Genomic DNA, 18,970 nt, shown 5'->3' on the forward strand with positions numbered 1-18,970 from the left:
TCAGGGAATAATAAACACTGCAACTCGATTCATACATTGTTCGTTTTCATTCCTTTTTTGCCAATAGCTCGCTTACACCCTGTACCTGTAATTAATATTATTTTGTCATAAATTCATCATCATCATCATCATCATCTCAGCCATAGGACGTCCACTGCTGAACATAGGCCTCCCCAATGATTTCCATGTTGCCCGGTTGGTAGCGGCCTGCGTCCAGCGTTTTCCTGCTACCTTTACGATGTCATAAATTAGTTCAATTTAAAGGTGCAAGTACACAGAGCGACACAAACTAAAACATTTTCAGCGGAACACGTTAGGTCGGATGGTTGCAAACTAATAACCTCTAGTAGTCGGTACTGCGTGGGAACTACTTGACATTATGCCAGTGCTTCATACGATCAATTGGAGTGCGCTCTTTTGTATTCATGATTTAAAAAATATGTTGGTAGGGGAAAGCGCCGATACATGCATATTATGCCGATAAAACAGAACAGAAGGTTTGCATGTGTAGGGGCTATGTGTCTTGTGTACCTCAGTACCTCTACAGTAGTTGATGTTGGATGTAGTTGTAGTTTGTAGATGTAGTTTATACTTTTATTTAGGTACGTCTTGTTAACGGCATGTGCATGGCATGACAAAGCAAAATAACCTGGTGCTATGAGCATACACTTCATCATCATCATTTCAACCACAGGACGTTCACTGCTGAACATAGGGCTCCCTCAACGATTTACATATTGACCGGTTGGTAGTGGCCTGCATCCAGCGCCTTCGGGCATTCCAGTATGTGGCCTCCACTTATATTTGTCTTGCTTGAGAGATTCTCGGAAACCACTACACCTCAACGTACATTCTGGAGAATCTTACCTCGTTATAAGTAACTTATTAATAGCCATAATATTTCTGTATACTTGGGGAAATCCTTAAAAAAAAATTCTCCCAATTAAAGAGCGCACTCGAAACCGTCGCACGCGCATCGTTTTCGTCCATTCACTCAGTACGGTTTCTTTTTCGTCGCGTACCTGACGTCCGTTATGGTCTAAAGTATAGTGCACAAATTATCATGCCCATATTAATACACAGATCTTTTTATATGAATGTCGGTTTTTTAAAGTGACGTCTTATGTTATTTTTACTCTGTGATGTATAGTCAACTCTAAATGAATTGAACCAATGGTAAGTGTAGTGATGATTTCAGAACGTGTTTATTATTTTTAGTGGTTCTGTATGTAAATGATGTCCGTGTGAGATTTGGCCGAATTAAACCTGTTGGAACTTGGAACTTTCACTCTGGTATGTAAACTCGTTTGTTTGTAGAGACACTTTTTTGTATATTTAGTTATATTTTTGTGCAGTGACTGAGAAATTGTTTAAAACTCTTAACTTTTAAAAAAAATATGAAGTTTGCTTCAAAAAATGTTGAAAACTTTTTACAGACTTTACTTTAATCAATAAAAATACACATATAACCTATTGAATAACGCATAATTACCAACAGGTTCTCTATACATTATTTATTAGTTAGTGCACACTATAATATGGTTTATGATGGATTTCGTCCAATAGCATTTTCCTTGCATAATAATATTCTTTTTTTTTTTTCAAAACAATCCGAAAAATTTTCAATCCATGCCTTAACGTTGCGGCTATAGTGACCTTAACACAAGTTATTTTTGTTTAATGACTCATTGATCCGGATATCAAAGTACCTATTTCTACGTATCGTCTAATTCATGAATTTAATTTGCGTAGGTGTATTGTACACGTTAATGATGTTATTGTTTTCTTTTGCTTCCCTGAAGCCCTGCGGATATGTGTAACAGTCAATATTTACTTTAGATGTTGTTTAATTACGTTATGTTTTTAACAATGTGAGTTTTAAAATTACAATAATCGTAGAAACTTCTCTAAATGTTCCAAGTAAAGGATCTTATGAACACTCAAGATGTTATGTTTTGGAGTACAGCCGGGTTAAGATGCGCACCGTGATAAAATCTTATCGATGATTTTAGACGACAAATGTATGGGCTTATCGAGTAAAAGTAAAATCGATAAAATGCCGCGACAAAATTATCATGGCTACAGGAAGACATAACTCGCTTTTCATGGGTTAAGCTCTAAAACACACTCGTTTGTTATGTCAAATGATAATTAACTCGTAAAACAATCACTAAATATTTATCGGCTGTATTAATTTCTCCGATAAGTCCAAGGCAACATTGCAGATGTAAGTATGTTAATGCTTTAGCGGTTTTCCTCGCCAGTTTGAATACCGTTGGCTAGTGGTAACCTATGATGAGTCAACGTCGTGGACAGGGTACAGTCGTGCGTGAAACTTGATAAACAATATTATAGTCTAAAAGATAAAAGTTGACCAAGTCAGTCAGATTCTCATATCCATTTTGTAGAGTGCGAGATGAGGCAGCTCTGAGTATCAGATGGCAGGGTGTCTAAATGCAACTAATAAATCTCAAAATTAGTGAGAGGTGAAAAATTCGTCTAAAAGAAGTGTTGAAAATTAATTTTCTACCTAATAAAAGAATAGATTCAGTTCAAGAGCTGAGAATCACTGGTCTTGGATTTTAGACATAGTGAAAAAGAAAACACATTTGATAGCTAAAAAACAACACATACCTATGTTGAAACTTTTTGTATTCCTTCATAGAGTTCAATTTAACGTTGTAATTATACGTCTCCCCCCATGTACCTGCTAAAACTCTACATGTGAGTGAATATATGTAAACATTTTGTTTAACGTCTTACAGGCGAAACGAATTAAGTTTCAGAGCTTGTCATATATTCTGTGGAATGGTTGTCTTAACTCCTTTTCACCGAGACGAATGCAAAATGTAAAATTATGTTACAATTTGACACGGAGAGGTGAAGAACTTGAGACATATTGTCATTTGCACATTTGTTGTCTTGCTTTGTTATTAAAATTATTTAAATCCAGTCAATAATTTTGGAATGGGCACCAAAATATCCGTTTACGAAAATAAAGTAGAGAAGACGGCACATGAAACTTGGAACTGTGGTTTTTTTTTGTCTTCGGCACTTTTTCGATTTTGGTTAAAGTACCTACCTAATAATGTGCTCACAGTTTTTATTGAACTTCGAAAGTTCTGAGCTCCAAGAGCGTTTAGTTGCAGTCTGCTAATGGATACAGTCTGCTACCAAACGTGAAAAGAGAGAGAGAGATCCAACTATACGTAGCTTACCAGCTATATGATAAAGGTGACTGAGTTTCTTCTGCTACTTACTTCTCAGTAATCAAACCTTGTATGTTGTCCCCAAGTGATGGTAGGTTAAGCCATATTTGGGACCTGTATGAGTACCCTGAAAAGGGCCTACATACAATAACTGTAATTAAAATTTGAAAATGAGCTATATTTTGCAACAACAAAAAATAATTTGCTCTCAATTATTGTACATCCTCATTATCTACGTACTTACTTTTAGAGATCTAAATATTCGTGACCGCTTGCTTAACATTGAATTTAACCATATCGAAAGGTTTCTATTTATTTGTTTGATATTTCTAAATAATCAAATTAATTATTTTCCAATACTTGGTAGCACTTCTTTGCTGGACTGTACGACAACAAGCAGCGGTGACACTCAAGCTCGCAAGTCACTTGTCACCGGCATAACCGCATGTAAATGAGTCAAAGATTAATCGCCAGTTAAGATGATAGGCATTAAAACCTATAGTTAAATTGGATGATTGATGGGAGATGATAATAAAAAAAAACGATTATTCACAGAAAGGGTATTAAGAAAACACAAATCGTTATTCAACAATTAATTAATAAAAGAGAGAGAGATTCTCCATTTGGTTCACAAGTTGATAAGGTTGTCTTGACTCATAGGTTCTGGGTTCGATTCTCATTGTAAGAAAAGTATGCAATAAGAATCTGGGCTTCGGAAGGCCCGTAAAGTCACGTAGCGCGACTTTAAAAATGCATCTTCAAAATAATTATGTTAATAAAATACATGCGTTACGTTATATTATCGTTAAATAATTTAATCGTTTATGCTAATTTTGTAATAATTTCAGCGTTTATGAGTTATTAGTTAATCATGCGATAAACTGAACATGCAAAATCACATCTGTATTAATTTACAACCGATCATAATAATATCTATGGCCGAATCCAATTTTTTATCGATCGCTGCGCGCGAGTGTGCGTCGCGCTCTGCTCAGTCATCGACCGGCGCGCACCGGCCAGTCGCGTCGACTCCAAATTCAAATTCAAAAAGTTCGAAAATTCGCGCATGGTTTCCATTTCTGAAATTTAAATGACAGTTTGTTTTTAAATTGTGACAGTTCTGTAAGGTGGGTTTTCTATTTTTTAATTTAAAGTTTTTAGTGGCCCGTTTTAACGTAAATATTGATACAGGTAAAATAAACGGTTGTATTTTTTACTAAAAATATTACCTATTTAACTTTTTTTTTTGTTTTTTTCCGTAGTGAAAGTAGCAATTTAGTTTTATTACAATGTCATCTTCATTTAATATGTGAAATTAATTACTGCGCTAGCGAAACCACTAATTTTTCTTATAAGTATAATTAACCTGAAAAGAGTTTACTTTCATTCCAAAGTTTTTGTAAAAAAATCCTTTTTTGAAATAGATGATGAAATTGATCAGCAAATTACCAAACTGAGGGTAGTCTAAAAAATACGATAATAGTAATGTGCCTAATAAACCAGTTTCTTTGTATTTATTTATTTCATTAGGCAATTCTAAAATAATCTTATAAATGCACTGGTAAAGGTATAAAATAAGTTTTTTTTAATAAAAAATATTTAGCAACATTCTTTCCAGGATAGGTAAATACATAGATATCATAGAATCTGTTTTAAGAAGTTAGGCAATACACTTCTATGTTAAATCGTACGTGTATTATTGTATCTTTTGTGTGATGCAGGCATTGCAATCTTCGCAATAATGTCAAGGTTCAGTTCCCAGCTCGTGCAACCAAACATGTAAACAAACAATTTCGGTCTTAGCATTTAAATGTTTGGTTTGTATACTTTTCCTTAAATTTTGCATGTTTTAGTATTTGTTTTAGTCAAGTAGGAATGTGGTTATTTTAGCTTTTTTTTTATTAAAGTCCACGGAAAAGTTTGCAATTTTAATAAAAAATACGTTTGTTTTGAATTTAAGAATCAAACAGAAGACACTTCCATTTCCATATAAGTAATTATCAGGTTAAATTATTCTAATAAAAAATCAACACAAAATGTGAAGCAGGTATAATAACATCCCTAGAGGTAACTTTAATATAAATTAAAAGATGATAAAAATATTTTTTTTTTGTAAACGTTAATGAATTATTATGGTATGTATAGATTTGTTATCTTCTTTTTTTGTGTTAAAAAGAGTCACAAACAATCCAATTGGTTATACCCATTTGGGTTTATTTACACCCAGGAATTTCTCAGATTTTATATTACCTATTTGTAAAGAAAAAACTTAAGTAGTTAATTACCTAATTGAATTTTAAAGTGTCGTAAAATTATAGTTACTAAGCAGCTATTGTTATTTGAGATAAAAAAAAACTCCGTTTGACCTATTGGCGTGAACTCTTCACTCTCTGATAACTAATTGACTAACTTATAAAAAAGAACCGACCCAGCGTTTATCAAATACTTTCAAAAACTACAATATCTTGATTGAAAAATAGAATTTATGTTTTTAAACCGAAATCCACTATGTCAAACAAAAGTCATTATAGATGACCCACGCTGAACTGTCCCACCAAACTCAATGACAGGGGGGCGCTACCATCGTTCAACTATATGGTTTCCAACATGGCAAAAATCTGAACCAGCGATCCGGTATTGACGGTGGCGCCCCACTGTCAATGTCATCGACAGGACAGTCCAGTATTTTGGAACTATATCATCATTATCATATTCGGTTGACAGACAGTCAGAGGTATATTAAGTCCAGTTGACCCTTTAAGTATGGAACCCAAATCTACTTAGATTGAGTCAGGTTATTGATATTTTGTTTGTAATTAGTATATTTCGACAATTTCACACAGCGCTATCTAGCCCCAAAGTAAGTAATTAATATGCTTGTGATATGGGTGCTAGTTTAACGGATATACTACATATATACTTTTTAAATACATACATATTATACATAGTAACACCCAGACCCGTCACAGAAATTAAAATTCATCATTTCAATTTCTGCCCGGCCGGGAATCGAACCCGGGTCCTCTCGGCATAGTAGTCCGTTTTAGAACCACTACACCAAACGGCCGACTAGTAACTTAATATCATTAATCATTTTGCAAATTGGTAACCTACATCTCTCGGGGTGTTTCCCGATTTAATGATAGCTCATTATGATTCTGTGATATAAGTTAAAAAAAATATAAATCTGTTTTTAATTATCTTCTCAGGAGTTATCGGCATAGTTACTAATAATGTAATAAAATCAAGTAAATTGGCTGTAAAACAAGTAAATTATGACAAGCATTATGGCTGTAAAATATGACAAGCAATAAGCAAGATAAGCTAGAGTTAAGAAAATACTACGATACGGTAATTATTTTCAGATATTTTTTTTTTATTATCTACAAGTTATTTGATTTAATTACATACTTCAGAATAATCTTTAAGTGAGTGGACTATAACTACAGTTGTTAAGTGAGAAGTCAGAATGTCTGTCATCTCATAAAATGCTACATTTGCCGTCCTACATTACTATTTTTTTACAAATTTTAAGATTCAGTAAAAACGGCTTCTATGAGTAAAACAGGATTAATCCCGTGGATGTGTAACCTTTTATACTATGGGATTATTACACGTAACTACACGTATACTAGTTTATGAGATTGTCACGTACAAATCATGATTAAATAAATTATTTGCGAATTAATCACGTAGGCATTTTGTAAGCAAAAATTTTGCAAAGCTAACTAAAATTTTCCTTACGGCAAAAAGTCATCCGTTATGTTTCTTACTTTATGTTAATAATTGTAATATTGGTGTAATAAATAAAGATATATTAATTTTATGGTGCATAATATAGTACAGGCTGACAGACGTATTTTGGGAAATGACTCTACAAGACTATACTTTGTCTTACCTAAAATCGTAATCGCACTATACACACATTAAATAATAATAACGTAAATAAGTAAAAAGCAATTAAAATTTTTAAAGTATAGTGGCAAAAATATATTTTTGTAAACAATTTCCGATAATATCGTAGCATCTGGCGTTTGTATCCGTAATCATATTAAATACGCAGTTGTATTCGTGTGAATGGTATTGTTTTACAAACTTTTTTATCTCACATCACATTATGGCATGATATTTACATATTATAACTTTTAACTGGCGAATAAAGATTAATTATTATCAAATGCTTTGTCATTAAAATCATCGTGAAAAACAAAAACCTTAAAAACTTACACAACGGATCTTTTGTTTTTGTGTCATTTTAAGGATTTTAAAGATTTTTTCCTCACGAATTTGATATACTACCAATTAGGTAGTAAATTAATTGTTTTATTAAAAATAGCAAATATCACCAAAATGCAAAACAAATGCAGTCTAAAAAATTACGTCATATACTTAAAAATATACATCCTTCATTGTAAGCTGGCTGAAACAAAAAAGACCCATTTTTGTGAAAGGAGGATACAACTAAGTTTGAATAAAAAAAGTTGCAGTTCCTTTTACAAAAAGAGGACGTACAGTTTGAATCTGGTTAATTCTGGTTCCGAAAAAAAAGTAAAACTTCAGGCCTTTGCCCCCGCTAGGGACAACGACTTGGCACTCTCACGCATGCCGATCGCCTTTTTGTGATGTCAGAACCTGTTTATGATCTGCCGATTATTATGCAAGGAGTGACTAGCTGCCGATGACCGAGGATCGCAGGCACTAGTTGCATCTACTGCAGAATTGCATATTTTTCTTGATGCTTGACGATTTGAAGATGAGTTTACAAAAATATTTTGTTTATTCTTTATTTGAAGAACCTTGATTGGATTTTTACGAATTTCCTTTTTTTTACGTTTGCCTTTTGGTTTGCCCTGCATAATTTCGATCAGTCATCTTTTATGTTCCTCAAGAGTAATTTTTTTTTATCCTTAACTTGAGGAATGTTGGCTTTTCATACCTTAGTTCAATTCAATTTTTTTATGCGACATAAGGTACCCTATATCTTTCCCCAAATAAACAAGATACAGACAAATATATTTTTGGTTCATTTAAGATAAACTGGGCTTGTTATGTCTACCATAAGCGAGCACACAAACGGTTTTCCTTAATCTCCTAGCATCCATCTACGTCCTTGTAGGTCTCGGGTCGCCACACACGACTGCTCCTCATTCTCATTAAGGCACAAGTATAAACCTTATCCTTAGTGGAATAAGGGTCAAAGATTTGTAGTGTTCGATGTAAGACAATCAGATGACCAGTCACCGTATCTTATGTGATTTTGCCCTAAGATGAAATTGAAAAAAAAAAAATGGAAATGCATTACAACTTATACATGTCAACGTGAAATTGTGAACTCTGTCAGTTTATAATATAATGCGTCAGATTGTAAACTAACAGTGGGTTAGGTTAGGTTAGATTGTAATTTAACTACGTCAAATTGTAATCTGACGGAATTCACAATTTTACGGTGACATACATACAAGTTAGGGCACCAGTTAGCAAAAAAAAAATTCAAAAATATAACACACTTTCTGAAGTCAATAAAAAACAGTTCTTTGATGGAATCACTTCAGAAATATAAGATTTTAAACTTTTGCGTTCCATTTCAACTAAAATACCCGTTAAGACCCGTGTCTTATACTATTTTAGTTCAGAAATAGTAATAGAAACTTTTTTCGCGCTCATTAAATAGGATTTTAAAAAGTTTCATCGGTTTATGTCATTACGACATTTCAGGAAAAAGTTTTGACAACTTTTGTGAAACACATTTCAAATGGAAGTTTGATGATAAATGCTTTAAGATGTATTTACTCTAGTTTAGCTACGTATATTGTTGTATATTTAAGATTTACTGTGGTAAATATAATTTTATTTGTATAATTTACTAGGTAATTAGTAGGTACCAAGAAAATTGAAAAAAAAAAAAAGATTCTTCAAAGTTTAAAAATAAACTTGGACCACGTTGATTGAACCTCTTCAGAAAATTACTATTCTCTTCGAAAGTTATTATTATAGAAAGCCAATAAATTGCCAAATGCAGACAATCTCATTCAAAATTCTTCTTCATTCCAGACGATGCTGAAGATCGGTGGTGGCGCCGCGCTGGTGGCGGCCATTGTCGCCGTGTTCGTGGTGGCGACACAAGGCAGGGATCCTGAGCTGGAGGCACTGGAGCATGAAGGCAGGGACTACATTCAGATGCTGGACCAAGCAGCCGGGGTCAGGAAGAACAGAGCTAGTCTGGCTGAGTGGGAGTACACAGCGAATATTACTAAGGAAAATGAAGACAAATGGGTAAGGATATTATGAAACTATGGTAGGTATGTAGTATGTAATAACTAGGATTATAAAAATTAAGTTACAATAGCCCCATATCTTTGGCCGTATGAAATCCGAGAAACCTCGCCGCCTCGCCGCCGCTGGTCAATTGTGGACAGCGAGGGGGTAAACCTTTTAAAAAATCTGATCAGAGCCATTAAAGACTTTAAGAATAATTATAGCAAACTGTTGTTTGAAATAATTGTTTTCTATCTCCAGATACAAATAAGACTGGACATATCAAAGCAAGACAAGCTGGCGTGGGAGGAGACGAAGATGTACAAATGGCAGGGATTCCAAGACAACACCCTGAAGAGAATGTTCAAGAAGTACAGCGAGCTTGGAGTAGCGGCGCTGCCTGATGACAAATACCAGCAGCTGATGAGATCAGTATCGGGCATGGAGGCGAACTACGCCACGTCGAAGATCTGCTCGTTTAAGAATAGCACCAAATGTGATTTAGCTTTAGAACCAGGTAAGTTGAGTAATCTTGAGTACTGCAATGATGGTTTCTAGAACGGTGAAACAATAAGACGCCCCATTCTTGACATTGAGAATGTTCGAGAAGTGCAACGAGCTCATCGTAGCGTAAATTTATTTCTCCAAAGACTATGATAATAGAATGTGATATGCTAAATGACGCTTATTTTGTCTTATTTCAATTTCATTTCATTCAGTTATTAAAAGTTTTTGGCTTTTCGAATAAAGTTCTGATCACAATTTAAAAAATTCTCCGGCAAAAAGGAAAACAAATGTATCTCTACAAATAAGCAGAAACACGATTCTCTACCGGGCTATGATAGATACTGTCGTTAAAGTCTTCATTATTCTCCTTCCAGATATAACAGAGATCTTCGCCAAGAGCCTGGACCCTGAGGAGCTGAAGCACACCTGGGTGGAGTGGCACAAGGCAGCCGGTGCCAAAGCTCGCGCAAACTTCACACAGTACGTGCAGCTGTATAATGAGGCCGCTAAACTTAATGGTAAGGTCTTTTTGTGATGATTATCATCATCATCATCATCCGATGATTAGTCTCCACTGCAGGAGGATGACCCTTCTAATTTACCAGAGGCACGGGAGGATTTGGACTTCTAAACAAAATGTTGACATTTTGTATGATATTTATCTGTTTCTGAATAAAAAAAGTCGGATATCGTGCTTTACTGCAGCAGTGGACTCCATCCAATATGATCTCAATGATGATAGATGATGATGATTAAAATACGACATACATAGTCCTAGTATCTGGTATTTTTAAATATCCATTCTATAAGAATGATGTGGAATGACTGTGAATTTTAAAGAATGCAATAATGAATATACCATTTATTTGAAGTATTTCCTTAAGTAAGTAATTACCATCAGTTTAGGAATGTTCTCAGAATCGTACCATGATACGGGGAGATACGGTCAAACGCGGCGTCACAGTCACGAAGTCACGATATATTATGAATTATTTATTTAATAAGTCGGTTAATAATGTACCACTACTTAGAACGAGTTTTTATTCATGCTTGATGGTAACCGAACATGTTTTACAACGGTTGTATTAGTATGAAAGCCTCTAATACAAAGCAAACAATAGCTGTTTATAGCGTACCTAATGATACCGTTAATTTTATATTACCATTCACCAATAAAACTTTTAACATAGTCTTGATGGGTATTTTGTGCTTTAGGTATTTAAGTATATTAACCAAAGTATTGTATCCTTTTAATGGAATCGTCAAGAAGAATTCTGTAGTTAGATCTTTAAATTAACAGTAGGTAACTCTATGTAAGTAATAGTCAAAGCCACTTTCGCATAATTTATTCCTAAGTGGATATACCTATTCTCTCTCTAATCTATACGAACAACAAAATACGAATAGGTATACACACGAACATCAGTAAAAAACTGTAAATGATGAAATATTAGTGATCGTCTAAGCTAGTGTATTTCTTCTGAGTTTTTTCCGCCACTTCTTCTTACCACCAGCCCATATTATGTTGTCCCGAAGTGGTGGTAGGGCAAGCTATATTTGGGACGTGTTTAAGCGCCCTGGAAAGGGCCTATGTACTTTATTTGATTTGATTTGATAACAGTTTCTTTAACCATATTCCCCACACTTCCAGACTTCAAAGACGTGGCGGACTGGTGGCAGGCGGACTACGAAGTGCCTGACTTCGAGGAGCAGTTAGCCAAGCTGTGGGAAGACGTCAAGCCACTGTACCAGCAGCTACACGCCTACGTGCGCAAGCGCTTGCGCGACATGCATGGTGATCACGTCGTGTCCGCCAAGGGACCCATCCCGGCACATTTATTAGGTACCGAGACTTTAGCTGTTATTTTTATCTTCCTCTTTTTCGCATTTGTTAGTGGGGTTTGGCCCTCCTCTTTCTTCCTCTTTGTAACGCGCCAAGACCAAGCTACTTCTAATTTCTTGATTTTTCTCTTAGAACCTCGGAATATTATGTAAGGCGAAGAATAAACTACATCTACAGATGACAAAAAAATGTCGAAAAAGACAATTTACTAGAAAGAAATCTTTCAAAATCATCACTAATTCAATCTTGTCTGAAAAGGAACTCCATAAAAAATATGTCGTATAAATGATAGTGTAATTGCCAGAATATTTTTTTTTTCATGGTTACTAGACTGCCGGAGAAATTGTTTAGATAGAGAGAATTTGAAAAACAGGAAATAAATTCAAGTTTTTTGTTACACGTTCTATAATATTAAAACTTTTTTATATCCATCCATAAATTATTGGCACTAAAATATTCACGCCAATTTCTTTACAACTTCAGGTAACATGTGGGCCCAAACTTGGAACAACATTGAGTCCTTCACTCGTCCGTATCCTGACAAGAAAGAAGTGGACATCACCCAAGCGATGAAGGACCAGAAATACACCCCATTGAAGATGTTCCAGATGTCGGACAAGTTCTTCAGGTCGTTGAACCTGACGGCCATGCCGGAGAAGTTCTGGAAGAATTCTATTATTGAGAAGCCAACGGATAGGGACATTGTTTGTCACGCGTCGGCGTGGGACTTCTATGACGGGGAAGATTTTAGGTAAGAAATGTGCAAATAATTCAAAATGATTTTAGACCAAGTGACGAGGCTTCATGTCCAATTTAGAATTGCTTTAAAACTGGACATAAAACCTTTGTTAGATGCTTTAGATTCCGATCAGCATAATTTATTTCTTAGTTAAAAATGTATGACAGATTTGATATTGATTTCATATTTTTGTTATTGATCCATAATTTATTTTATACCATTGTTTTATACTGATTTCTATTTGGTGTTAGTTTTGTTTCTTAGTTTTATGAAGTTTGTTTCTTGTATTTTCTTCTCTTTTGTGTTGATGGAAATATTTGTCTATAGCACTTATTCGAAATTTAACCATAACCGTTTTGGCTTTAATTTTGAAGGATCAAACAGTGCACCACAGTTGATTACGAATATTTCCAAACTACACACCATGAGATGGGGCACATACAGTACTTCCTACAGTACAAAGATCAGCCGGCCATATTCAGGGATGGAGCGAATCCAGGTAATGATACATTCGATTTTTTAAATAGTTTTGTTTGAATTCAGGATCAAAATGTGTACGGTGGTGACGGGGGAGAACTTGAGGACAGTGCACCATGAGATGGGTCATGTCCAATATTATTTGCAGTACAAACAACAGCCCTCTGTGTTTAGAGAAGGCGCTAATCCAGGTGATGGTTTTCACTGTCTTTGGGGACCCCGCTTAATACAATTGAAAGACCCATTTCGCAAGTAGGGTGAAATAACATCACTTTTAGGGGTTTATAAATTGTTGGATTATTTTTCTATGGGATGCTAATAATTATTTAGGAATTTCCAAGGTGATGTCCTGTTGTAAAATTTATCTATGTAACATCAAACGCTAGTAAGAGTTTGTAGTAGTGTATCAGTGTTAATTTTAATTAATGTGGCTTCCAGACTAACATTTCGAAATTTCATTGTTATGTGTGTTTGTGATTTGTTAAATCTTTTGCTGTATTGGGTGTGTGTTGTCCTGTACTTATTAGAATACGTGTTTTATGATTATGTTTACATTTAACATTTCATAGAAATGGGCTGCTATTTTTAGAAAACCATCTAATTTTATTTTCCTGTTTGATGTTTGGTTCCTGACTTCTTTGTTACTCATTATTTTTCTGCAAGAACTTATCAATCAGTTGCATAATCTCATGCAAATGGGTTCCAGGGTTCCATGAAGCCGTTGGCGACACGATTGCGCTCTCCGTGTCGTCGCCGAAGCACTTGCGCAGCGTCGGGCTCATCAACGGCGATGCTGAGGACGAGCAGACTGAGATCAACCAGCTTTATAAAATGGTAATTACTATAGTCTGGTCCGTGAGCACGTAGAATTTTGACCAATGACCCCAAGCTTCCCATCCTTATCGCTCGCGCGTAATTATGTTGCTATCGCGCTCGCACACTCACTGCGGGCGCCCGTCGCACATTCGCGACAGCAATATAATTACGCGCGACCGATAAGGATGGGTAGCTAGGGGTCATTGCACAAAATTCTACGTGCTCACGGACCGGGCTTTACATCTTGCTTTTGTGGACTTGGAAACATTTCAGACGGACATAATGGCTGTGGATATGGTAACGGGCCTGCTTCACTATATTTTCCTAACTGTTCCTTACTGTTGATGGATGTATTCGTAATCCGTACACATGCCTGGATGATAAATATTGCCCTAAGGGGTTCCACATTTTGAGTCAAGCCCATTTAAAAGAGCTATAACTCCAGACAATACGTGATATCTGACCTAACACAAAAATAAGAAGCAGACAAAGGTTTCAGAAGAAACTCAGTTCTTCTGCCACTTCTTCTCAGCATTAGCCGATATGTCCTAAAGTGGTGGTAGGTCAAGCTGAAAAGGGCCGACATAATAAGACATTGTAGGTAATCTAACTCCAATTGACTTCAACTTGAAGCACTATTTATTTTTTCCAGGGTATAGACAAAATAGTGTTCCTGCCATTCGCATACACTCTCGACTTGTTCCGCTACGGAGTGTTCCGAGGGACCACCCCTCCTGAGGACTACAACTGCCACTATTGGAGGCTGAGGGAGGAACTCCAAGGCGTGGAGCCTCCAGTCAACAGGACTGAGGAAGACTTCGATGCTGCTGCCAAATACCATGTGTCTGCTAATGTTGAATATGCTAGGTGTGTATGATTGACATTCGTAACAAATACAATTCAAAGGATTTTATGAACCAATCACAAACCAACACCACTCTTCCCTTGGATGTCGTTTAAGAGAGAAATAATGCGAATATCAGGCCTTCTCAACCCGTCTGGTCAAGCGTCACATATGTTTTAGAGGGGGTTGCCCTTGATAGATATTGAACTTGCTATCAATACTCTAGCAGTATTGATAGCAAGATAGCAATTATCTCAAATTCAGCTGACTTCTCTGTCACTACAACTTTGTTAATGTTCCATTTGTTGTTGACGAAAAGATCCAGATGCTTTGATTTCTCGTCAAAATTATCGATGGATTATAAGCATAACTAGTTGATATTTGAGTAGCAATTTAGTGTCGATTGTTTGTAACATATTATTTTTGTCAATTTCCAGATATTACGTGTCCTTCATAATCCAGTTCCAATTCCACCGAGCGCTGTGCAGCATTGCCGGCGAGTACGCGCCCGAAGACTTGACTAGGAAGTTGGTGGACTGCGACATCTACGAGAGCATAGCCGCTGGTAATGCTTTAGGGTGAGTGCTATTATGCGTCTTATATCCAAGAGATACGGCTCCAATTCGAAAGTCCGGCAAGTGCGCGCCCGTACACCTCACTAGAAAGCTGGTGGACTGCGACATCTACTAACTTCTACTTCTGAAAACCTATAGAATGTGTATCTTATCTGAAATGGATTAAGGTTTTAATTGTACTGTATGTTAGTCGAAGATACAAGCTATTACAGGCCGGCCAATGGCCAATAGGCAGGCAACACTTACGAATACTTTTGCTTTGGAGAAGAAAGAAAGACCAGAAGACATTACCATAGATCTGCCTAATTCTACCACCCGATTAAAAGCAATCTAATGCAGGTTGCAAAAATCGCGTGGATGCGGGCAGCGCAGGACCAGCGTTGTAGAAATATTTGCTTTGACCAGTCGGATGGGATGCGCGCCACGATAAAATGACAAAATAATGTTTGGGTTTATCGTCAAGAATCGATTAAAAAAATTCACACTAAAAATTGACACGAACGATTTTAATTTCAGAAACATGCTAAAGGTGGGTTAAACAGAGCCCTGGCCGGACGCCATGGAGGCACTGACGGCCCGACATAGTGATAGAACCATTGTTGAAACTCTTGGGGGAGGTCTTAGTCCAGTTGTGGACGCCTTTTAGTTTAAACGCATTTGTGTTGTCGACCCGTGGACGTCTTATGATTCACGCATTGTCTTACCGTCGAGGTCTTATGATTCACTCTTTGTCTAACCGTGGACGTCTTATGATTCAAACGAACCATTTAATATTCCAGAAACATGCTAAAGGTGGGTTCATCGGAGCCCTGGCTGGACGCCATGGAAGCGCTGACGAGCCAGTATGGAACCGTTGCTTGTTGAATCTCTTGGGGGAGGTCTTAGTCCAGTTGTGGACGCCTTTTGGTTTAAATACTTTTGTCCAACCGTAGACGTCTTATGATTCAAACTAACCATTTATTATTCTAGAAACATGCTAAAAATAGGTTCATCGAAGCCCTGGCCGGACGCCATGGATGCGCTGACGGGCCAATATACTGATAGAATCATTGTTCAAACTCTTAGGAGATGTCTTTGTCCCGCAGCGGAAGTATCTTGTTATAACGGAACGATTGTTACTTATTCCAGAAACATGCTAAAGATGGGTTCATCGAAGCACTGGCCGGACGCCATGGAAGCGCTGACGGCCCGACATAGCGATAGAACCATTGTTGAAACTCTTGGAGGAGTTCTTAGTCCAGTTGTGGACGCCTTTTGGTTTAAACGCGTCTTAAGATTCACGCGTTGTCTAACCGTCGAGGTCCTATGATTCACTCGTTGTCTAACCGTCGAGGTCCTATGATTCACTCGTTGTCTAACCGTCGACGTTTTATGATTCAAACGAATCATTTACTATTTCAGAAACATGCTAAAGATGGGTTCATCGAAGCCCTGGCCGGACGCCATGGAGGCGCTGACGGGCCAGCGCGCGATGAAGGCGGACGGTCTCCTGGAGTATTTCCGACCGCTGTACGACTGGCTCGTGGCCGAGAACCAGCGTACAGGGGAGCACATTGGCTGGGAACCTAGTAAAATACGTGAGTGGAATATAGTTTTTACTTTATTATTAGCGGCCGCCCGCGACTTCGTATGCATGGATCCCGTTTTATCCCCTTGGGGGTGGAGTTTCGTATAATCCGTCCTTAGTGAGCACCTAAGTTCTAAAAGGACCACTGCAAAATTTGAGACTTTAGCACTTGTGGTTGCTGAGATTTCGTGATGAGTGTGTGAGTCAGTCAATCAGTGACCTTTCGCTTTTGTAAATATAGATTTTCACTATCTATCTCATCACCATCATCATATTAGGCCAGCCATAGGACGGCCACTGCTGAACATAGGCCTCCCCCAATGATTCTCATAATGATCTGGTAGCGACCTGCCTTCAGCGCCTTCCTGCTACCTTTATGAGGTCGTGGACGTCTATGTAGTTCTTTCTGGTGTTCATCGGATTATTCCCACTCTTTCCTTGGATGTCGTAAAAAGCGACTAAAGGGAAAATATGCAAAAGTCATGCCTCTCTGACCTGTCCGGTCGTGGCGAGTGTAGACCTCTCTACCAAATCCTCTATTTGCCTCTGATATTAGAGGGCTGTGCTTCTGCACTAAGGAAAGTAATGACGTGATGATGGTGATGATTCGATACATAGTTGGAGCCTACGCAATGTCAGGCCTCCTACTCAGTGGACCGACGATCTAGTAACGGTCGCGGGAATTACCTGGATGCGGGCAGCACAGACCGGTCGTTATGGAAACCCTTGGAGGTCTTTGTCCAGCAGTGGGCGTCCTTTGACCGGTAATGACATTGTGAAAATTAATATGAATCCTTACTTACCTTTGGAGGCGGCCTTTGTTGAGCAGTGAGTGAACATCTCTTGGCTGTAATGATAAGTAATAACATAGTGATTATTCGAGATACAACAGTAACTATCCTTTCTTAAAGGTTTTAAACCTTTGTTTGTCATCTGTCATCCGCTTTGCAATGGAGGGAAGTCGAACCTTAATTTTGAACTCCTCCTATGTTCTTCTGATTAATTTCGTTGCGGGTCCAATGACAGTTTAACTTTCCCCCGGGACAAACTTGACCTTCATTGGTTGGGTTTTTGTGGCGGTCAAGCTGTAGATCCTGGCTACACAGGAGTTGCAGTGGTGGGAACGAGAGGTGGGAATAGTCCCGTATCCTTTCTTCAGTCGGCTAACAACGTTATTTAACATTTGGACACATTTTTATCATTATTGTATGCCGAAAAGGCTGATCACGGCTTGAACACATCTTTTGCTTGTACACTACTCCTTACCTGTGTGTCTTCGCGCTAATGTCTTTCGCGCAAGTGTTCCGATGCGGTGTTTTACATATAAATTATTTAATTTTGTATATTATTTATTTACCTTAGATTAATAAAACCTAGATGGATAGTCTTCATACAAACGCTTCGTCAAGAGTGAGGCAAAAATCTTATGTCATTAGTGTCTATTTTGTTGGGGAGTGTAGACAGTGAAGGCGATTTTCCCGAAAGTAGGGAAATTTTTAATACGTTTTTATTTATTTTATAATTAACAAAAACAAAACGCATCACGTACTTACTTATTTATTGAATTCAAAGTACCTACCTAATAACAATAAGATAAATCGACTTAAAAGTCTCGATTTCATAAAAAAAAGCAAGTGTATTTGTACGGCGAACAATTGGGAAATAAATTTTCTTGTTACTGGTATCATTCCCGTATTTAATTTTTGAAAGCCTAATTCAAGCAAAATACGCGTCGAATTGTAGTACTTACTTATGAAATGTAACACTGGTCACTTTCTTTCGTTTTTCTGATGTATTTTAGACACCCTTTCACAGCACAAACCGTTTTAATTAAAATTAAAATTCGTCGGACGTGTTTACCAATTTTCACTTTGACAGTTCATGTGACGTTTACGGGTGAGCCGTGCCGGCTCCCTAAAAACTGCCTCACCTTTCGTGCACTGACTATCTATCTAGGTTTTATTAATCTAAGTTATTTACAAATTCCCTTTTCGTTCCCAGAATGTTGCACCGGCGAGCAGCTGGCGGCGCTGAGCGCGAAGGGTGCGCGCGCGCCGGCGTCGTGACCGCCCAGTACTTACGCGTAGTTGTAGCAGCGACAGTATTCCTAATTAAACGACTTTTTTACATTACCTTGT

The 18,970-nt window shown here is 37.2% G+C and overlaps 1 protein-coding gene across 2 annotated transcripts in view; it reads left to right on the forward strand.

The window, feature by feature from the left end:
• The window catches only part of LOC114365464 (angiotensin-converting enzyme), a 35,118-nt gene extending 16,154 nt beyond the window's left edge, over positions 1-18,964 (forward strand). The window contains exons 2-12 of one of the 2 annotated variants that reach the window (XM_028322046.1): positions 9,261-9,482; positions 9,726-9,981; positions 10,346-10,489; positions 11,623-11,814; positions 12,298-12,565; positions 12,928-13,052; positions 13,737-13,864; positions 14,499-14,713; positions 15,128-15,268; positions 16,667-16,842; positions 18,834-18,964. In XM_028322046.1, coding sequence (XP_028177847.1) covers positions 9,261-9,482; positions 9,726-9,981; positions 10,346-10,489; positions 11,623-11,814; positions 12,298-12,565; positions 12,928-13,052; positions 13,737-13,864; positions 14,499-14,713; positions 15,128-15,268; positions 16,667-16,842; positions 18,834-18,898 — 1,932 coding nt within the window. In that variant the 3' untranslated portion in view covers positions 18,899-18,964. Of the gene's footprint in view, positions 1-9,260; positions 9,483-9,725; positions 9,982-10,345; positions 10,490-11,622; positions 11,815-12,297; positions 12,566-12,927; positions 13,053-13,736; positions 13,865-14,498; positions 14,714-15,127; positions 15,269-16,393; positions 16,590-16,666; positions 16,843-18,833 lie in introns of those variants that run through there. The other variant, XM_028322047.1, reaches the window with a different exon arrangement.
• Positions 18,965-18,970: the final 6 nt, after the last annotated feature.

Source organism: Ostrinia furnacalis, unplaced genomic scaffold, assembly GCF_004193835.3.
Source record: "Ostrinia furnacalis isolate ACB-3 unplaced genomic scaffold, ASM419383v2 OfSCF7591, whole genome shotgun sequence".
NCBI lineage: Eukaryota > Metazoa > Arthropoda > Insecta > Lepidoptera > Crambidae > Ostrinia > Ostrinia furnacalis.